Source organism: Diplotaxodon limnothrissa, linkage group LG20 (assembly GCF_057381915.1).
Source record: "Diplotaxodon limnothrissa isolate DT_005_m linkage group LG20, D_limnothrissa_male_GT1.1, whole genome shotgun sequence".
Taxonomy (NCBI): domain Eukaryota; kingdom Metazoa; phylum Chordata; class Actinopteri; order Cichliformes; family Cichlidae; genus Diplotaxodon; species Diplotaxodon limnothrissa.
Genome location: NC_140615.1, coordinates 38,296,908 through 38,318,453, shown reverse-complemented (window position 1 = coordinate 38,318,453; position 21,546 = coordinate 38,296,908). Strand labels below are relative to the sequence as shown.

Sequence of the window (21,546 nt, the reverse complement as noted above, 5' to 3'; positions counted from 1 at the left end):
ACACCATCTGTCCGACTTGACGGTCATTAGAATCACATAAATTCTGTTTTTGGCTTCTAAACTGGATTTCCATTCATCGCTTTACCTATTTCTCATTTTCCCAGCACAATGTAAGTTCAAGACTTTTGCACAGTACCGAGACTGAGCCAAAATTGAATAAACAAAACTTTTACTATCTTAAACCCTGTGTGAGAAGCACTTGAATGCAGCACCAGCCCTGTTTATTATTGTTAGTACTGTAAATTCTTACAGTTCCGTGAGTCCGCGAATCAGCGGTGATCTCTGATTGGCTGCCCCTGGAGCCAAACAGCGCTCAGCGCCACACGCTTTCCTGGAGCAGAAGAAGAAAAAGAAGGAGCTGCGACCTGTCAGCTCAGAGACGAAACCCTCTCAGCGGCTCCTTCGGAGAGTCCACACAGGCTCTGCTCGGCCAGAGGTCCAACTGCTGCCCACATTTATCCAGAACACACTTTACACGCTGAAGCGGGAGGAATCTTCTGCGCACGCGTGTGAATTCTCTTTCTCCTGAAGGCTGTTAGCTCAGCGCGTTAGCCTGTTAGCTGCTCCGTGTCCGATCTGCAGGACTTTCCTCGAGAGGAGCGGACAGAGTCCACGGGAGCTGCACCCACACTCACCTGGGATCCGGTTTACAGACGCACCTGCGAGTTTGCGGTCCAAGCTCGGCTTCTGCACACAAAGTCTGAGCGGAAGCTCAACAAAAAAGCTCCTGCAGAACAAGGAAGTCTAAATGAACTTTGCTGCTAGCCGTTAGCTGGCACCCTGCTAGCCTCGTAGCCACCATTCATTAATTGCAGCTGAAGGACACCTGCCCGCTAGACCCGTTGTTTCTTCTGGAAGCTGAGCTCACGGCTCGAGTTTCAGACATGATCCCTGAGAAACCCCCGCAGGAGAACGTGTTCCACGGCTCCGAGGAGCTGAAGGAGGCTCACGTCCCGAGTTTCGACAAGTACAGAGAGCTCTACATGAAGTCCGTGGACAACCCGGACGGTGAGTCTCCTCAAAACGGTAGCTCAGGTAGCAAAGACGACACCTGCGACCCCAGGTGACACAGGTGATGGGTCAGGGTTAAAGCAGAAGTGCAGAAACGTCATCGTACAGTCAGCTAAACTTATAAAGTGTGAATGGGCAGGTGCAGATAGTCCCGGAATGCACGCGCACGGGGGTGGAGTGTAGACCTGTCTTCATGTACAGATGCACCGCTCCCTGCGCGTGCCCTCTGTGCTCTCCTTTGATCTGTGACATTTTCCGCTCTTTGGTTTGGATTCAAGCGATCAGGCAGGTGCAGTGACATCATAGCCAGAGACCATGGAGACCAATTTAGTCTTACCAGTTAGCTGAAAACCACAAATCCAAAAAGATGAAATGGATTAAATACAAAAAGAAACACAAGATTTTGGGTGTGAAAGCTGCAGTTCCTCTAGTGACCAGCGGAGGCGCCAGCACTGAGTCGGTACCCATAGAGTCCCAGAACTGGACCTCTGGGTCGTGTTTGTGCTGTTGGAGCCTTTTGGAGCTTTGTGATGACATCATGTGACCAGTAATGTCTGCTGTGAGGTCACTGCACTAATCATCTGAGAAGGCGGTTCTCCGGGTTGATGCACTAATACGGTCCAAGGATGCAGCTTGGTGACCGCACAGCATTTGGTGATACCTTTGACTCCACCCTCTCATCCACATGTGGTCACCTCTGGAAACACAACGGCGTGTTGGCATCGTGGCTACGCAGGCTGCTGTTAAAGCCATCAAAGTTTAGTGAGGGTGACAATGAATGATCCAAGCATTTATGTAATCCATTTATTGTAATGGGAAACAACTTTGATACCAATAGGCCGAAGAAGCTGAAAAGATTCAGCATCTATAAAATTAAACATGTAGCAGAGTGTCACATAAAACCATGCAAAGACTCATGTCATCTTTGTTCTGTTTCAGAAGCTAAATGACCGCTTGGGCAAAAATAACATGAAACTTCTCTTTATGACTTGAAAGAAAGTTTTGCTGTTCTGTTTGTAATAAGTGTAGTTTAGTGTAACCCATAGACATGAACTTTGAGATTATTTTAGTTTGGTGGCAGTAAGGAAGTAGTTTTACCTGCTCAGGTGGTTTCCTGGAGGGAGGTGTGTAAAGCATGATATCAGCCGGTCTGTGCTGCAGGCTTCATGCACAGATGACAGTTTTTAGAGGAAAACGTTGCAAAGCGGCGTCTGGCTGCAGCAGCAGCTGTTAAACAGTTTAACCTGAGCTGGTTGATTATTAACGGTGATTAAAGCCGGCTGTTTATAGGCTCTGCTGTAAGCGACACCTTTTCAGGTGTGTGTGTGTGTGTGTGTGTGTGTGTGTGTGTGTGTTAGTGTTAAAAACAAACTGTAAACACATCAGAGCAGTGCGTCAGGAGGGCAGACATATTTAATATGAACTGTATTTGTAACGAGCATAAACTCTGTACTTGGAACATAAACTGTCCTCAGGAAGAACAACAGGGCGTAAAATACTGTAACACGGCGGTTATAATGTAACCACGCAATTATGTGATACAACAAAGAGAATAATAAATGGTACCAGGATGTTACTGCAGTAATAATACAGTGTAAGGGTACATTGGTATTTCCACGCTAACGATGATGTCACAGACGGAGTGATGCCCGTGGTGATGGAAGATGCGTCGGGGTGTGTAACTGAAGGAACCGCAACCCCATGTTTATTTACTGTTTGTTGTTGTTGTTGTAATAGTCGTACAGTTCATGTGCAAACTGATGCGTCTCCCTCTGATCGCTCTTCCTGTCCCGCAGAGTTCTGGGGCGACGTTGCTAAGGACTTCTTCTGGAAGACCAAGCACACGGGTCAGTTCCTCGACTACAACTTTGATGTGACCAAAGGAGAAATCTACATCAAGTGCATGGAGGGAGCGTCCACCAACATCTGCTACAACCTGCTCGACCGCAACGTCCACGAGAAGAAGCTCGCCGATAAAGTCGCCTTCTTCTGGTCAGTGTGTGTCTGTGATTTCAGCAGATCTATGAGCGCACGGTTATGCAGGCGTGTGTGTGTGTGTGTGTGTGTGTGTGTGTGTGTACTCTGATCAAGAGACCCCCCCCCCCCCCCCAATAAATAACTAAAATAAAATTAGCACTGTTAGCTGTGTTCTTATCACTGGGTCCTGTAAACAGCTGGAGAACAAAAACCAGTTTCATCTCATGACGGTTGTCGGGCCAGCAGGACTCTCCCTCTGAACTCACTCGGCGTCTCAGCTGAGTCTGCTCGTCCGCCCTGAGGACAGAGAGGCACGACTCCAGTCCCTGACCCCGGCAGACACGTGCAGGCGGGGGCTGGTTCATGGGTGGGGGCGACATCGTGAATCTCAGGTGTGAATAAAGCCAAACAGACGCGAGTTTCTCCATCAGTCTTACCTGCACTGGCACAAAGCAAAGGTGTGACTGCTGTTTGGTTGCTACAGTGAGCCAGCACACAGGCGCTTCGACCAATGAGGAGCGACCTTATCCCAGATGTTTGTGTTACAGACGCCAAAACATTAAATGCAAGTGGAATAGCTTAATCAGAGCAATGAGTTAAAAATGATGATAATGCAGGAACTCGACGAATAAAATAACACTTACATAGAAATAATATGTAAAAGCTCATATTTTAAAAGAAAAAAAGAAAAAAAGAAAATACGAGATTCTGGAAAAATATAAACAACAGGCTCAAATATATAAAAAATTAAAAATGCTTTTGGCCTCTGAGTAGCTGCATCTTGTTCTCACGACCTTTGAACTTTGGCTGTCATGTCCAAGCCAGCCGTTCGTTCTTGGGGCTGATACAACACTAACAGTAGCAGGACCGAGCACGGGCACATGGTACACCGCCGTCCTCTCCTTTGTCTCCGTCTCTCAAACAGATTGTGTGGTTGGGTTTATCAACCATGAATCTGAAACGAGTGATGTCACTGAAGCTCACAGCCTGAGGAGGAAGAAAATGTTTCATTTTCACGTCAGAATAAAAATGATTTAAGTCTGAGAGACTTGAACATAAATGGCATTTTAGATAAGCCAGCTCTGCCCTCTCAGGCTTCCTTTCATCGTTGCGTCACTGTCCTGTGGTCACAGAGGAGTGGATGCTGCGAGCAGAGCTTCTGAAAGCAGCAGCAGGTCACTGGAGAGGCTTTTATCCACCAATCTCTGGAAAGCATCCAGAAGGTTCAGTCCAAAGTTTGCTGAGCGTCATCCAGCAGATTAATCTGGTTATTGATTAATGCTCGAAGTAATAAAATGTTTCCACACGAGTGCAGCTGATCACCTTTAAGACTCGACATCTCTGTTCCCGTGTCAGAGCTGAATTACCTGTGGGCTGCCTGCAGCAGAGAGAAATCCCTGCAGGAAGCATTAAACCTGTCACATAAATCACTGACCTCAGTTTGTTTTAGAGGATTTAAACTGAAAATGCTCAGGCATTAATAACAAAGCAGAGAGAAGCGAGTCTAACATGTCATGTTTTTAAAACTCCAGGTTTGACTTCACAGTTTCATTCAATTTAGTTTTATTTATCCAACAACAGTCGCCTCAAGGTGATACCGAGAAAACCCAACAATCATATGACCCCTATGAGCACTTTGGTGACAGTGGGGAGGAAAAACTCCCTTTTAACAGGAAGAAACCTCCGGGTCAGGCTCAGGGAGGGGCGGGGCCATCTGCTGTGATTGGTTGGGGTGAGAGAAGGTTGATGTCAGAGGCTCCACCCACCTGTTTGTGTGGGGCAGCCAACTAGAAGGAAGCTTGCTTTAACAAGGCGGAGCTAATATAATATATTTTAATGTTTTTATCAGGGTCGTTTCAGTGCTGGTTATGGAGTCGAAGCTCCGCTGATTTTAAGGGTTTTTGGCCTTTTCCTGTATTGACCTTCTTTCCTCAGAGCGTGAGACCCTGAGCAGGTCCCCTCTGAGTGGGGAGAGGACCCAGAGCGACTGAGTCTGATCTTTGTGAGACAGTGAAAAACCTCCTCACAGCTCCTGGAGTCTCAGTGACGTTTGAGCCAAGTGTTGAAAATAAATCCAACACTGTTGTGTATTTATAGGTGCGTGTGTGTTCCTCTAACACAGGCTGCTGTGATGACTGGGCTAAGAAGCGCCGTGACCTTTTGTTGGAGTGTTTGCTTCCAGAGTGTGTGCGTTAGCTTGTTAAACACTGAAGAAGTTAACACCAGATTAGCTGCTGCTGCTCGAGAACGTGCGCAGTCCCGTTTAACGATCTAATTAAACGATGTGGCTCAAATTTAAAACAAATGATGTCAGAGGTGTTTTCTGGTCGTGCTGTAACTGCTTGCTGAGACTCCTGTAAAATGCACAAACAGACACGTGTGCAGCTCTGAAAGTGTTAATGTGGTGGTGCTATAAATGGCCCAGCACCTCCACACAATCAGTCACGCCAGAGGGGCGTGAGCCCGACGGCGGGCACGCGGACCCGGCAGCTCGGATATCAGCCTGGAAGTGCCTGCACAGGTCGGGAACTCAGCACAGCTGCATGCTGTGAGTCCCAATCAGCTGAGAGCAGGAGGCGGGTCACAGAGACCGCTCAGATATGTGAGCGGCCCTCCCACCATCACACGCTCATGCACGCTCGTGCACGTGCACACAGCAGTGTTGAAACGCCCCTCGCTGCTGCAGACAGAGGCAGATTGGGATCCCAGCTGCTGCTGAGGTTCTGGTTGTGCAGCTGATACCAGTCCGTACTGGACGACAAACGAGCGAGAGCCAGAAGAAGCACTTTACACCTGAAACGTGTCAAATTTATGCAGCTTTTCCCCGCCGAGCGTAACGTCATTCTTACGGCAAACACGAAGCTCTAGAAAGCAGCTGAAATGTGTTTGGTGTTAGTTTCCTGTTGTGAAAGAAACGTTTTCTTTCTTTAGCAAGTTTGTAAGTTCAACACTATGAAAGTAAAACTGACAAGTTTTCACAGCTCACTGTAAAATCAGCCTTTGATCTGAAATGTATGCAACTTATTTTTAGATGTATGAATTTTTAAAAATAAACCTCAATCCTGGTTTGTGCCAAATTTCATCTGCGCTCCGAACAGCAGTCAAACAGTTTCAGGTGTAATGAGCAGCTGCACTACACTGAACAGAGTCACGTTCTGGGCTGGTTCCAGTTTGGAGTTGGTGAACTCAACTAGCTGAGAGATGATTCACTGGCGTCCAGGCAGCGTGGACAGCAGGTGTGTAAATGAGGCGATGTCGGTGTATCTAACAGGAGGGTGAGGGGGGCGCCTGTGTGTGAATCTGCAGGCGTGTGAGGTTGTAGTTGCAGTTTTTCGGTGCTGTTTGTAGTCGAGTTTGTCCACGTGGGATCTGAGCCACATTATTCTGTCTGCAGCCTGCAACACTGCGAGGCGAGCTGCCCGGCGAGCTGCCCGGCGAGCTGCCCGGCGAGCTGCCCGGCGAGCTGCCCGGCGAGCTGCCCGGCGAGCTGCCCGGCGAGCTGCCCGGCGAGCTGCCCGGCGAGCTGCCCGGCGAGCTGCCCGGGCTTCAATCATCTGCAGAGGCAGAGCTGTCGCAGCTCGTCCGCCTCTGTCTGCTGTAAAGGCTTCATCTCATCCCTGCAAACTGCACGCGTGTGCAGGAGAGGGAGGGAGGATGTGCCCTCGAGTGTCGCTGTTGCAAGTTCCCGAAACGGCCAGAATGACGCCGTGTTGTGAAAAAGCAGAAAGTTTTCATGAGGCAACTTCAACAATGTGAAGATTGCTCAAGACCAAGTCTGTGCCAAGACTTGGAGTTTCTGCTCTGGTTGGTTTGTGAGTTGTTGTTCTTAAAGGAACACCAAAACCTGTTTGTCCAGTCTGGGGTAAAAGGTCATTCAATCATTAGTTTCACCCAAACACAGTGTGGCTCCTTCAGGATCTATAAATATGAGAAATTGCCCAAATTTCTGCTCTGGTTGGTCGTTACATGGAGGCTGACCTTATTACACGAGTGTGCTGCTGGATGGACGTGACCTCCTGTTCTGAGAGAGCATGAACATCAGTGTTTTCCTGCACAGAGGCCTGATGAAGTCGTTGATGGCCCTCAGTTACTTTAACCTCTGGGACCGTTCAGTGGAAAACTGAATCAAAGTGCAGATTTCTGTCACGTAGTACCAGCAGTGCCGTTATCAGCCTGACTGTTCTGAGTATCACGCCTCTGCTGCTCTTTGGCGCCGCGCTGCGTGAATCCAGTGACGGTTTTTAACTTTGGCTGATTTAAAATGATGTGAAACCAGCAGCCAGCTTAGCCGAGCTAGCATTGGCTAACATTAGCTAGAGGAGAGACTGCTCAGGGTTTGATTTGATCCTGAACGACTCCTGTGCATCATGGAGCCTCCCGCCGACGCTCACTGTAACTTCCTCTCAGCTTTGTGGCCTAACAATTACGCCCTATGTTTGTGTGGAAGTTGTGTGTACGCAGTCACTGATCTCTGAGCTTAAAACAGTGCAACACAAACCAGAAACACAGATTTTGGTCGCAAGCACAGAAATCGATGTGACGGACGTTGGCGAGCACAAAGAGCAGAGGCTTTAATCAGGAAAGTGACCGTCGAGCTCATCAGCTCGTGTGACAGGCCCGGTGTCGCGTGTTAGTGATGTGTTTCCTGATCTGAAGGTCATCGGCTCTCGGAGGACGAAAGCATCGAGATGTGAGGAAACCTTACATCTTGTTGTTTGTTTTTAATGCATGTGTTGAATGCTGATTTCAGGGAGGGCAACGACCCCGGCGACGAGCTGACGGTGACCTACAGGGAGCTGCTGCAGAGAGTCTGTCAGTTCGCCAACGTCCTGAAAGCTCAGGGTGAGTTATCCGCTCGCTGGCACCGCCCCCTCTCAGCGCTCTATGAAGTGAAAGGTTTCGTTCACGATGGTTTTATGTGCTCAGATATTTGGATCGAGTCGTAAATCCTGCTCGCTTCTCTTTTTTGTCTCCAGGCGTGAAGAAGGGCGACCGCGTGTCCATATACATGCCCATGGTGGTCGAACTGGTGGTCGCCATGTTGGCGTGCGTACGCATCGGAGCGGTCCACTCCATCGTGGTGAGCTGCAGACACCCGTGAACACGGTGGTTTGAGTTAAAGATGGAGGCTAACGCTGGTCTGCTGCTCTCAGTTTGCAGGTTTCTCTGCAGAGTCTCTGTGTGAGAGGATCGTGGACTCTCAGTGCTGCCTGCTCATCACTGCAGGTCAGCCTCACGCACCTGCAACAAGTTCCCGCTCATTAAAGATATCCTTAATCCTGCAGGGGGGTGGTAGCAGTGTTGAGTCTCACCTTGACCTCTGACCTCCTTTGGTTGGACAATAAGCTACTCGTGGGTTGTAAAAAAGGTGAAATGGCCGAGTTAACTGGGGAGCGAGATCCAGACCCACGAAAAGCTGCTCACGCCAATCATTCCATCTTTATTGATCTCTGTCTTCACCCAGAGGTGGAGCCGGGACGCTCGCGGCGTCAGGGTGGAGCGTTTATGTTGCTCGTTTATTCGTCCTGATGATCTCATACCAAACGCGCACCTTTGAGTTCACGCTTTCACCTTTTATGCAGCGTGCACACGCGTTTCACCCACCAAGCTGGACGTGGCGGTGAAGAGAGGCGCTGGCCGAGGTGCTGAGTTGGGGCCAATAATCAGTCTTATTAGCTGGATTAGAGGGTGGTGATATAATCCAGTTAATCTGCTGCGTTATTGGCCACACACTCATTCATCCTGTAAGCAGATCATGAGGCCCGGTGCCTCTGTGGCTGCCGTTAACTGTGACCAGCACAGGTGGAGGTTCGGTAAACTGGTGCAGGCGTAGCTGCAGAGTTGATGCTTTGTTAATCCGTGTGCACGTTATCGCGAGGAAGCATCCGTCCTTAAACTAGGCGCTGAGGATTTTTAAAGCTGGGATCTTACAGTAAAGCTAAAGTTAACCTGTGACCATCACAGGTGCTGCTGCGTAAAGCAAAGCATTTCCCATCAGCTCTGCTGGAAGGGAGAGCGATTGGCTGTAGTGACGAGGATCAGACTGAAGGTGGAGCACATGGGGAGTGACTCGCTGATGGAGCTGCAGTGAAAGCTGAGCTCCACCAGTCTGATGTCACAGCTTCGGCTGTCGGGGTCCGTGTGCTCGAGTGACGCAGCAGCGTACAGAAACCACGCAGAGCATATCTGATCAGCTGACGGACCGACACGGAGGAGGTTCGACTGATTAATGGAGGATGCTGACTTCAGCTCTTTGCTGCACTAACGCAGATTTATTACTGACATTGAGCTGAAGGAGTCCCCAGTCTGAACCCCGATTACTGAAACCAGCAACGGTTGTAATCCAGCTAATGGAGTGTGTGTGTGTGTGTGTCTGTGTGTCTGTGTGTGCGTGTGTGTCTGTGTGTGTGTGTCTGTGTGTGTCTGTGTGTGCGTGTGTGTGTCTGTGTCTGTGTGTGCGTGTGTGTCTGTGTGTCTGTGTGTGTCTGTGTGTCTGTGTGTGTCTGTGTGTGTCTGTGTGTGTGCGTGTGTCTGTGTGTGTGCGTGTGTGTGTGTGTGTGCGTGTCTGTGCGTGCGTGTCTGTGCGTGTGTGCGTGTCTGTGTGTGTGTGCGTGTCTGTGCGTGCGTGTCTGTGCGCATGCGCGTGTCTGTGTGTGTGTCTGTGTCTGTGCGTCTGTGTGTGTGTCTGACGGCAGGATAAATCATCTTTCCTTTTGTGTGTAGATGGTTTCTATCGAGGAGATAAGCTGATCAACCTGAAGCTCTTAGCTGATGAAGCGCTGCAGAAATGCAGAGACAAGTAAGACACACACACACACACACACACACACACACACACACACACGTTGTCATATCTTAGTGAGGACATGTCATTGACATGAACGCCTAACCATGACCTAACTGTAACCCTGATGCTAAAGCCACATTTTGAGTCTCAAGAATGTCTTCAAGCTTGTGGGGACGGGCTGTTGGTCCCCACAAAGATATGTAAACAAGTACACGCTCAGGTGTGTTAGCCTATCAGAGCGACTTCACCCCCTCCAACCGTGGCTGCTGTTGGTCCCAGCAGAGCGGCGTGACGCAGTGTGTCACAGATCCTCCAGACTCGACTTCCTGCTGCGTGTTAAACTTTATTGTAGCAGCTGCAGGAAGAGCTCGTCGTTATTGGAGCTGTTCGACTCTGTCTCAGTTTGATGATGTCACACATAATAAAGGTTCTCATTTAGGCAAATCTGAGACAGTCAGGTGGGAGGAGTCTTTTTTTTTTTTGTTATGAACTGAGTACAAATGAAGGCAGGAATCATGTGACCTGTAACGTTGCTGCCCTCTCGTTCTGTGTTAAAGCGGCGCCGTGCAGCACGCCGCTGATACCTGTGCTTTCCTTATCGGCTCCTTGCAGCAGAGCGAGCCGTGTTGGGCTGGTTATGTATCTGCACGTCATCGCTGCTGCTATCACCTGTAGTCTGTCTTCCACCATCGCGGTGTGGAGCCGGTCCTCGTGCTCCGATTGGTGCTGTGAGACCTTGCTGCTCGGTGTGACGTAGATTTTTCACCATAGATTCACGTGTGTGATCGCTGTTCCAGCATGAATGTGCTTTTTGTTGTTTGCATGAGAATGATCGAGCCTGCACACACTGATGGGTGGGAGCTCCTATTGCAGTGCAGAGTGTGGGATCTACTCACCCCTGCCTTGAGTTTAGGTGGTGCTGCGTACCTTTGTGAGGTCACAGTGACGCGTACGCATGTGTGTCTGTCTGTCTGTCTGTGCAGAGGGTTTCCGGTCGGGCGCTGTATCATGCTGAAGCACCTGTCCAAAGAACCGGAGGGGATTCTGGGCTCGCAGTCGCCTCCCGCCAAACGGCCGTGCCCCGATCTGCAGGTAAACCACACACCTGAAGGTTTTGTCTTCCTCACCTGAGTCACTGCGAGCGCCGCCACCATCAGGTCTGCCTGTAACTTCTGACCTGATGGAGGCAGTGTTTCCTGTTGCAGATGGAGGTAGCCACTGAGCCGTCTGATTGGACCTCCGTTGTAGTCGTTCAGAGTTTGAGTTTTGTGGAAATTCCTGGTTATAAATTGGCTCTGAAAATTTTATAAAGGGGAAACCAAACCAGGAAGTGAGTGGGAGTGACTCACTGCCTCTGCTGGACACTAGAGGAACTGCAGGATGCTGACTTTTCTTTCTTTTTCTGTTTTGTTCTGTTAAATCTGAAATTTCAAACTTCATCACTGTCACGATTTGATTTTGGGGATCCTGATTTTTATCTTTGTGTTCTTCCTTTTCAATAATCCTTCTCCCTCATTACTTCTCCTTCCTCTTCCTCCTCCTCCTCCATCTTCCCCCCATCCAGCAGGAAAAACAGGCGGGCAGAGTAAAGAAAACGCGTCCCGTACCAAAGGTATTTTCACAGCTGACCCTCGATAACATCTTTGCTTCGACTCTTTGTTTTAGAGGGAGTTTCACTCTGAGAAGAATTTGCAGAATCTGCTGCGGAGCGGAAACAATAAACATGATAAGAGCGAAAGCTTCAAGTCTCACTGAGCGTTTGGAAGCTTTCAGTCATTTTTGGCATCGTCCTTTCAAAAGCTCTGATAAGATTTAAAAGCTCTCGTTGCTGATTTATTGTTTTACCTGCAGCAGCAGTTTGTTCCTCTGATTTTTGACAGTTCAGATTAAACCAATAAAAACAGATTTTCTTTAGATCTGAAATGAGTTTTAAATATTTGGAGAACATTAAATAATGACATCATTCAGCGCTGCGTTTAGAGGAAACCTTCAAAGATGGAAGTGCTGCTGCTTTCTGTCGCATCTTTGTCTGAACTGTTGAAACTCGCTGGAATAAAAAGTGAATTCTGAGTGTGGATTAACACTAACACTTTCTCTTTGTTGTGCAAACACTCCTCGTGTTGTGCACTTTCACCTGTGAGTCCTGACGGAGGCGAGCGCTCGCCTGTGGGCGTTGTCCACGCCCTGAGACGACTCGGTGTCTGATAAACCTGCTGTAACGCTTCTCTCCTCTAAACGCTGCCAGTCGGGAAGAATCAGAGCTCCGTTTGTCCGGAAAATAAAATCCGGAGACACGGATGAAGACTAATCGATGACTCAGCCATCCCTCAGTGAGAGTGCACGCTGAACGAGGCGCTCGCTACGATGAAGTGACAGACGGAGGACTTTGGTTTTTACTCGGTTCAGGTGAGCCCACCAAGCTGTTCGCACCGCTCGATTGATGACTCGAGTCAGCAGTGCCTGACGGTGGTAAGCTATGGGTGGTGTCGCCGACACATACATGAACCACAGGTAGATGTCAGAGGACTCCGCCCCTTGTTGTTTCCCAGGGTAATCAGGTGGGCTGGGTTATAAACCGCATCGCTGCTCTGATGTCATCACACATCTGGTGCAGATGTTTCGCACTTTGACACACGTAACGTTGAAACGGTGACGGTCGGGTTGATTTGTATAGCACATCACCAACAGCTCATGCTGCACTAAGTGCTTAACAGTGTAAAGTCAATAAGATGCACAACAATGATGCAGTAAAATATAGGAAAACAAGTCAATAAAAACAACAACAAATAAGGCTGTTAAAACCAAAATGTTCAACGTGTGTGAAAAGCCAGACCATAAAATGTGTCTCTAGTGATGATTTAAAGTGTTAGAGTGTTTGTGCAGGTCTAATATTAAGAGGAAGACTATTGCAGAGTCTGGGTCCTGCCACAGAGAAGCCTCTGTCACCACCACACTTCAGTCCAGGAGTAGTTAAGCTTAGTTCTGACCTGGACCTCGCGGTTCTTCCTGGAGCATAAACCAACAGGAGCTCAGACGGGTGAGAAGGGGCTCGCCCGGTTTGTGATTTAAAAACAAAAAGTAAGATTTGGACCCTGTGAGGAACCGGGAGCCAGTGAGAGGCCGACACTGGGTTCAGTTTAGTGCCAGTCAGCAGACGAGCAGCTGCATTGTGGAGCAGCTGGAGACGATGAAGAGAGGCCTGGTCCAGTTACCAATAATGACAACTTCTGTTTTGTTTCATTTAAAAACTGAAGCCATCCACTGTTTGACATCAGCTGCATAACAGCTGCAGTGAGTCTGTCCCTGCTTTCAAAGGCAGATCGATGCAAGTCCTCTGCAACCTGAAATGAGAGGTTGTAGCGTGAGAACATGGAGCCAGTGGCAACATGTAGACTGCAACCAAGGCAGGACCCAAACTAGAGCCTTGAGGTGCACCAGGTCCAGTTCTGGATACAAACAGAGCTCTGATTCTTCCTCGCTAACCAAGATGCGGGCGGGGCCTCGTGTTTTCACGCTACGTACCTGCCCACCAGAGCTTACCTGTGCAACAGCCAGGTAAGATTCAGGTCCCAGGGTGGTAATTGCTCTTCTTTCCTCTGCATGTAAACCTGAGCAGATTTATTTTAGCTGGAACCAACCCGAGGCCCCGCCCACTCGACGTTCACCCGTCAGCTCTGTATCTTCCTGTTCGACCGCGAGCATCGTGGGAGCCGCAACTCTGTGACATCAGACCCGGGTCGATTTCCTGTGTGAACGCGGCTCGTCAGCGGATTGTTTTTGGCTCAAAAAGGCAAACGAGATGGAGCCAAGCGGCCACGCAGCCAACGCACTGGGAGTAATGGGAGATTGTTGCCGACTCGTCCTTCACGTCCGCTTTAAAGCATTTACATAGTCCAGATGTTTTTGCAGTCACATCTGGACCTTTAACACAGGTCAGTGTTTGGTGCTGGAATAGAAGACGTCACCTGAAGGTGGTGTTGGCTCCGTCAGGTGTGCTGTCAGTGAGCTGGGTTTTTACTGAGTTTACGAAACGTACACAATAAAATTTATATTTATTTATTTTGTAAATGTAACTTTGAGAATCAAACATTGGTACGTATGTAAAATCCACCCGCTCGGTGTTCACGGCTTTCTTCTTCGGCATTCCCAGATGGAGACCCTGTAGTTTGAACCGCCGCGTGTGCCCGGGTGGAGCGCGCCCCTGCCCCAGACAGCTGCAGCCTTTGCTCCTCCGTGGGAGGAGCGTTTTATTCCGGATCCTCGTTAGTTATCGGATAATCTCCCAGATGATTCGTCTGAAACGTGCCGCTGACATTAAATTCATCGTTGGACATATTTTAATATCTCGGCTTCAGGTTCCTTTGTGTGGTTTTTAAAAACGCTGGCGTCGCCCGGGGTCTGATGGACACGCAGGAAACCAGTGGGCGTGGCCTCTCTAACTCTCTGTGGCTCTGTTCTCTCAGATTCACAGCTGCTGCTTCTTCTTCACTGTCTTCAGTAGTTTGAAGGTGTGAGTGTCAGACTAACTGTTTGGTGTCTTAGATTTTACAGGTCTGAATGTTTACAGGCCGATCGACCGGGTTTCAGGCACGACTTTGGCAGTTTCACGTGTGTGTGTGTGTGTGTGTGTGCGCGTGCATGCGCGTGTTCAGGTGCCGTGGAACCCCGAGGTGGACCTGTGTTGGCACGCTCTGCTGCGTGGCGTCTCAGACGAGTGTGAACCAGAGTGGTGCGACTCTGAAGACCCACTCTTCATCCTCTACACCAGCGGCTCGACCGGCAAGCCGAAGGTGAGGAAACACACCTGTGGGTCACCTGCGTCTCACTTAATGAGGCGTCCTGCTCAGATACTCTGTGTCTGAGGAAAGCCCACCTTCATCATCACCTGCTCACCGCAGCAGGCGGAGCTTCAGTAACTCGTTCAGGGTGTCTGTGAGCCGGAGAGTGAGACATGAATGTTATAACCATAAACTGTCACGGCCTTTATTTTCCAAACGTGGGTGGTGACAGGTTTGTTTTAGAACTTCTGACTTCATCGTTTAAAACTAAATGATGTTTATTTCGTGGAAAATTATGAACAGAAATCAACCAAATAACTTCTTACAGCTTAAAATGAAACGAAAGTTAATCTGCTTTAACAAGTTCAAAAAGTGGTCAAAAAATCATTGTTTGCCAAATCATCTGACAAACAAACATCTTTACCACACGCCTCCAGGGTGCTCGCAAGCCCTTGATTAATGGGAGGGTCCATAAGCTAATAAACCAATCACTTTCCAAAAATAAAATAAATTACAAATTTACATAACAAACCAGGTCAGCATATTGTTACAACTTTAAAGAAAAAACAGAAATGAATACAAAATGTATAAACAAAATCAAAAATGGCCACAACAATAAACAGTGTTTGGGTTTGTGCTAGAAGGGATCGACAGCAGGGGAAGTCCCAGCTCATCGACTCATCCAGATCAGGGGCGCTGGAGACGCTCCCGGCTGTCACAGCGAGGGGCGGGGCACACCTGGTCCATTTGCAGCATCCTGCCATGCGATTGCATTTGTCCCTAACTTTCATTGAGCGTCACCTCCACCCACCTCCACCAGCTGCTTCTTCCACACATTTAACTACTAAGATCTGCTGGAAACGGGTGGTACCCACACTGCAGCTCATATTTGGAGTAACAGGAAGTGGAATAACTGTGGGGTCATTTGATGACTTCCTGTTTTGATCACGTTGAGCCTGCTCACATGCTCCTCGCTCCTCTCGTCTCGCCTGCAGGGAGTTCTCCACACCGTCAGCGGCTACATGCTCTACACCGCCACCACCTTCAAAGTGGTGTTCGACCACCAGCCCGACGACGTGTACTGGTGCACGGCGGACATCGGGTGGATCACCGGGCACTCTTACATCACTTACGGCCCGCTGGCCAACGGGGCCACCAGCGTCCTGGTGAGTGTGCGAGCGCGCTCAGACTTCCTGTTTACAGGTGTGGGCTGACGTGTGATGTAACACTGATGTGTCTGCGACGGTTTAACCCGGATAGATGAGTCCAAAGCTGTCTGATGATCAGAGGCTGGAACTTCCTCCAAACTTCCTGCAGTTATTTTTGTACATGAATCTTTTGTGTGCGTCAGTTCGAGGGTCTGCCCACCTACCCCGACGTGAGCCGTATGTGGGAGATCGTGGACAAATATAACGTCACCAAGTTCTACACGGCTCCCACCGCCATCAGGCTGCTGATGAAGTTTGGAAACGAGCCGGTGCAGAGGTGAGCCGAGGCCCCTCCTCCCTCCACGAGGAGCCTGCGGGGTAACTCACCTGTGCCTTTGTGTGCAGGTACAAGCGAAGCTCTCTGAAGGTTCTGGGGACGGTCGGAGAGCCCATCAACCCCGAGGCCTGGCAGTGGTACTACAACGTGGTCGGCGAGAAGAGGTGCCCGATAGTCGACACCTTCTGGCAGACGGAAACGGTGAGTGATGGTTTCCTGCAGCTTCAGCACCGCCGCTTCCAAACGTCTTTATGTAGAACAGATCGGTCTCCATTTCCAACCTGCCTTTCTGCTTCTTTGTGCACCTGCTGTTTCTCTGCTGAGCTTTTACCTCAGACTGTGGGCTGTGCTGCCCCCTGCTGGGCGGCTGCCTGAGATTAAAGTTGCTTTCTGTTTTCAGGGAGGACATGTCCTGACTCCTCTGCCCGCGGCCACGCCCATGAAGCCTGGATCTGCTGTGAGTAAGGCTGAACATGACGTTTAGGTTCAAACGTGTGTTTGGGAGAAACGTTAAAAGGTTAAATGAAGACAATAAGATAAAACAGTGATCGAGGCTTTTAACCCTTTTAAGCCCTTTGCAGCTGTGCACAACTGTTTTTAAATTCCAGTAGAATTACACCCACGTAGGCTAGCACAATCATTTTCTTTGCATGTGAAACTGGACGAGTCGTACTTGCTTATATCTAGTCTCCGCTCACATTTTCCTTCCACAAACGGCTTCTTGCAAAAATGCTGTAAAAGCACTGACAACAACAAAATCATCATAATCCAGACACGAGCGTTGCTGATCTGTGACGTCATTTTTGGTGGAAACGTAGTTTTTTCCCTGCAGGGCCTTTCAGAGGTTTCCTGCTGTGTTTGAACGTCACGTTTGACTCCTGTGTGGTTCCTGAGAGGCTCGAAAGAAAACAGGTTTATGCTGTTTTCTTTGAAAACTGTGCACAATGATATTTATTTTGTTTTTCCTGCAGTTTATAAAAATTATTGCATCTCAAAAATGAAACTATGAAGATGCTCAAAAATTTCCCGTGCTTGGATATTTGCAATTTTTTTTTTGCATTTACAGTTTTGAGGGATAAACCTCTGAAATGTGTTTGAAAACAAACAAAAACAGAATCACAAATGATTTTCTATTGTTTGTAGTTTATTCCACAGCTTGTGTAGTTACTATGGGCATGAAGAGGAGCTCTGGCAGACTTTGGGTTTAAAAGGTTCAAAACTTTACATCTAAGAAAGTGCTGACGATGCGTTTGGGTCCAGGTGAGACCCGCCTTTATGCTTCTGTCACCACAAACAAGACAAAGGAAACCTGTAAATCTGAAAACAAAAACATTTAAAGATAAATTCATGAAGGAAAAAGGGAAGCGAGGAAAGCTGGTGATAGAAGTGAAGTAAAAAGACATTAAACGCAGAAACAAGTCAATCAGGTTTTCTCACCATTTATCGTCTTTTTAAAAATGTTTTCTTTTTCATTTCGTTGCTTTCGGTTCCCCCCTCCCCCGCGTGTCCCCACAGACGCTCCCGTTCTTCGGCGTGGTGCCGGCCATCCTGAACGAGTCTGGGGAGGAGCTGGAGGGGCCCAGCGAAGGATACCTGGTCAGCCTTGAGTAAATGAGCCTTTATTTGTCTTCGTGCTTCATGCGCGTCTGCGAGCGCGTCACACCTGCCGTTTGTCTCCGCCCTCTCACACAGGTGTTCAAGCAGCCGTGGCCCGGCGTGATGCGCACCGTTTACGGAAGCCACGAGAGGTTTGAAAGCACCTACTTCAAGAAGTTTCCAGGATACTACGTCACAGGAGACGGTGAGCAGCGCGTCATGTTTGACTCGACTCTGCAAGCGTCAAAGAGACGAACTCGGCGACTTTTACACAAACTTTTCACGTGTTCGCTCGTATTTGCGTCAGACTGAGGCCTCTGCAGCGACCGTTTGAAACCTTAGCACATCAGAAGTTTCTCATTTATGAAGTAACCTGTAATATTTATTATTAACCAGGCGTTTCTAAAGGGGCGTGGCCACAGGTCTGTGTGGCTTTCACAGCTGCTGTGGATCTAAAACACGACTCGGCGTCTCGGCTGCACTAAACTTTTTAATCCCGCCCCTTCATTTTCTCGCAGGTTGCCGTAGAGACAAGGACGGGTACTTCTGGGTCACAGGAAGGATAGACGACATGTTGAACGTCTCAGGTAAGACGCGACCACCCAGTGACTGCCTGTGAAACCCAGCTGTTAAACACCTGTCTGACCAGCAGAGGGAGCTGTTGCTCTGTAAACTTGTTTCATACGCAGCCGCAGGGATTCTGATCTGTAAGTGTATAAAATCCAAAACTAATTCTTATTTGATTTTATTAAGTTTCTTTTATTAAATGATCATTTTTAAAAACTTTTAATAGATTTTATTTTGCACCTTCTCGTCTGTTCTGAGCTTTTTTACGTCTCAGCGCGTTCCTGCGTGTTTTATGCGCTCGTCTTCGTGTCTGACACCCGAGGGTGATTTCTGGTGTAACGGTGACCCGTCTGCCCTCCAGGTCACTTGTTGAGCACAGCTGAGGTGGAGTCGTCTCTGGTGGAGCACGAGGCCGTCGCCGAGGCCGCCGTGGTGGGCAGACCTCATCCGGTCAAAGGAGAGAGCCTCTACTGCTTCGTAACGCTCAATGATGGCGTGATGTACAACAGCGAGCTGGAGGCGGAGCTAAAAAAGCAAGGTGGGTGAAGGGACTGTAAGTCTCCTCCGAAGCTTCGTTCCTGTCAGGCTTGTTGATCTGTGAGCTCTCATCATCTGACGCGAGTTATACTTCGTGTTCACAGTGAGGGAGAAGATCGGCGCCATCGCCACACCCGACTACATCCAGAACGCGCCCGGACTGCCCAAAACCAGATCTGGTAACGAAGCTAGCTGCTCTGTTTCACGTTAGAGACGTGTGAGGGTTCCTCCTCGACGCTCAGGTGTGTCGTTTTTACCTGCGGCTGACGCGGTCGCACCTGTAGTCGCTCTGCTGAAGCCGAGCTCTGCCTTCTCTCCGTCTGCAGGGAAGATCATGAGGCGGCTGCTCCGTAAGATCGCCTGTGACGAGCGGGAGCTGGGCGACGTCTCCACGCTGGCGGACTCCACGGTGGTCGAGCAGCTCTTCCAGAACAGATGCTGCACGGCGGTGTGACGCCTCCGGGATCCTCGGAGGGAGACGCCGACTGCAGCCACACGCAGGAACAGCTGCTGCGAACCAGCCGAGGAGGAGGAGGAGGAGGAGGAAGGAGCCCATAAACTTGTACAGCAAACAACCTTTAGCTCCTGATGGTGATGATGTGAGAAGGCTTGGCTGCAGGTAGATCGTAGGCGTGTCCACATGTGCAGTAACTCCTCAAACCGTCACATCTGTCTGCACGTCCACCTGCAGATGTTTCCAGATGTTGACGCCGCTGCTCTAACCGCCCTGCAGTCGAGCTGAGCGGTTGAGGATCAGGGTAACACTTCATGTTGGTCTTCTCCCAGTTTTTTAGCCAAAGATGAGCTAAGAGGCACCTGACCGATGTCGGGTGTCGGTCTCCTGGTTTAAGGCCGATGTGAAGCGCTACCCCTCTCCCACGCTGACTCCTCCCCTCCCGTCGTGCCACAGTACCGTTTTGTATGCTGACGATTAGCTAACCATGAAAACGCTCGGCTTTACTTTTAACGTAGTCCCTTTTTTATGTAGGAATCTTTTAGGTTTGTGTGTCTGCATGCTTCTGATTTATGATCAAAGCTTCCAGGAATCTGCATCCACCAATGATCCGGGATTGAGCGTTGGATCTCCCCTTCAGTCCGTCTCCTCGGGTACCTCCGGACCTCTCAGCGCTGCTGCAGGAAGTCAACACGACGGAGAGCGGGACTTCCTGAGGAGCAGTCTATAAACCAGAGCGATGCTGGAAGAGGCGCACGGGGACGAGCCGCCTCTGAACATGATTTCTTCTCAGACTTTTGCGATCGCACCTCGGGTCTTCTGTCCTGCTGTTTTTGTTTTGTTTGTAACAGCTGAGCAGCGATCGGCTCGTGTGTCAGTCTGGAGGAACCAGAGAAAACCTTCAGTGACTCATAACTCATCGACCTGCTGACTTTACTCTATAAAAAGACCGAACCAGCAGAGTTTGTGCTCTGTTTGGGGTTCAGACTAAAAACCTGAATTGTGAACGATGTGGTTTAATTTGAGGTGGGAGTGAAAACATGAACACTAGGTCTGTGGATTAAAGTGAGAACACTTTGAAGCAGGTTGTTGGAGCCCTGAAAGCTTTCTCTGTGTGCTCGACAGACGTCTGATTGTGATTTAAAGGCCGGTTCGATTTCAGCTTTTATTGTCCTTTATTTTTTAATTCTGTTGTTTGTATCAGTGTGCCAACCACATGTGCAGCAGTGAGCTGGGTTACAAACTCGAGAAGCTCTTCCTGTCTGTCTGACTCGGGTGGAGGAAAGAACGCAGCTGATTTGCAGTTTGGCGTTTTGTTTGTTTCCCTGTTTGTGTCAAAGTGTTTGCAATGACAGTAAATGAACATGACTACTGCCTCTGCTCCTCTCACCTCTTTGTTCCTGCACAAATGTTTCATACTGCAAAATCAAGGATATCTGATGACACCAGTTAAAGTTCAGACTCAACAACAACAAATCGTTGATGCACCATTTTAGCCCATAAGGACCAATCAAAGCTGCTGTTTATCAGCTGATTCTGTGCAGTTTCCACGTGATGCCGTTTATCTTCAGCCACATCACTCCTTCATTCGATAAATTATTTGTCTTTATAATTTTTAAGTTGGTAGTAAAGTCAGCTTCAAGTATTATTGCTTCTGTTATTCCAGGTGTCGCGTGTTTAAACATCCATGATATTTTCATCAGACGACACATGAGCCAAGAGGACAAAACATTGTGCGCTGACCTCATCGTACAGAAGGAAATGTATTTGGCACAAAATGCACACAAATGAAAAGTTCTTCTTCTTCGCCTTCGCCACTGTTGCAGGCAGAGTTATTGTCCAGTGGATTTATTTTTCCAAGTGGATCATTATTGGTCCACTTGATTGATCTTTACTATTATTAATTAAGATCAAATAAATTATTAAGATTTATTTTTATTTTATTCATTTATTTTTTAACTTTCAAGTTATTACAAACAGAACAGACATGACTGGGGGATAGGAGAGGAAAAGATGTTCAAGAAAAAGACATTAAAGTCTTCTGGAAGGAAAACAAGCAAGAACAGACCACAGCAGGTAAGTAACAGTAAACGATAGATATCGAGTGTTGCTGAGCAGCATGCAAGCCCGACAACGCACAGTATGCTTTGAGGTAGCAGCTAAGGAAGACACAGGTGCGCACACACTGTACCTGAGTGTGTGTGTGTGTGTGTGTGCGTGCGTGCGTACACACACCTGTGTGGATCAGCACGGTTTCTCCATGTAGCTTTCTGAGAGGGTGTGGGGAGCCATAGCCCCGCCCCCAGAGCATGAAGCAGCCATGGAGGAGATTCAGGCCCCAGAGCTCCAGAGGC

The 21,546-nt window shown here is 48.8% G+C and overlaps 1 protein-coding gene across 2 annotated transcripts; it reads left to right on the top strand.

Moving 5' to 3' along the window:
• The first annotated feature begins 342 nt into the window (after nucleotides 1-342).
• acss2 (acyl-CoA synthetase short chain family member 2) lies at nucleotides 343-20,555 on the top strand. 2 transcript variants are annotated; one of them, XM_085344164.1, is made up of 19 exons: nucleotides 343-1,008; nucleotides 2,808-3,003; nucleotides 7,739-7,830; nucleotides 7,965-8,068; nucleotides 8,142-8,214; nucleotides 9,712-9,787; nucleotides 10,759-10,867; nucleotides 11,340-11,387; nucleotides 14,428-14,565; nucleotides 15,549-15,719; nucleotides 15,905-16,038; nucleotides 16,107-16,239; nucleotides 16,439-16,495; nucleotides 17,554-17,634; nucleotides 17,731-17,839; nucleotides 18,153-18,221; nucleotides 18,563-18,739; nucleotides 18,843-18,917; nucleotides 19,065-20,555. In XM_085344164.1, the coding sequence occupies exons 1-19, from the start codon at nucleotides 885-887 to the stop codon at nucleotides 19,190-19,192; spliced, it is 2,094 nt and encodes a 697-aa protein (XP_085200290.1). In that variant the 5' UTR covers nucleotides 343-884; the 3' UTR covers nucleotides 19,193-20,555. The 2 variants fall into 2 exon arrangements, with proteins under 2 accessions (XP_085200290.1, XP_085200291.1); XM_085344165.1 differs by lacking the exon at nucleotides 11,340-11,387.
• Nucleotides 20,556-21,546: the final 991 nt, after the last annotated feature.

What these genes read in the sequence shown, in the direction of transcription:
- acss2 (XM_085344164.1), top strand. Translation starts at nt 885, where the DNA reads ATGATCCCTGAGAAACCCCCGCAGGAGAACGTGTTCCACGGCTCCGAG. An exon ending in AAACGCGTCCCGTACCAAAG is followed by an intron (nt 11,388 to 14,427) that starts GTATTTTCACAG and finishes GCGCGTGTTCAG; the next exon opens with GTGCCGTGGAACCCCGAGGT. An exon ending in GGCGGAGCTAAAAAAGCAAG is followed by an intron (nt 18,740 to 18,842) that starts GTGGGTGAAGGG and finishes TCGTGTTCACAG; the next exon opens with TGAGGGAGAAGATCGGCGCC.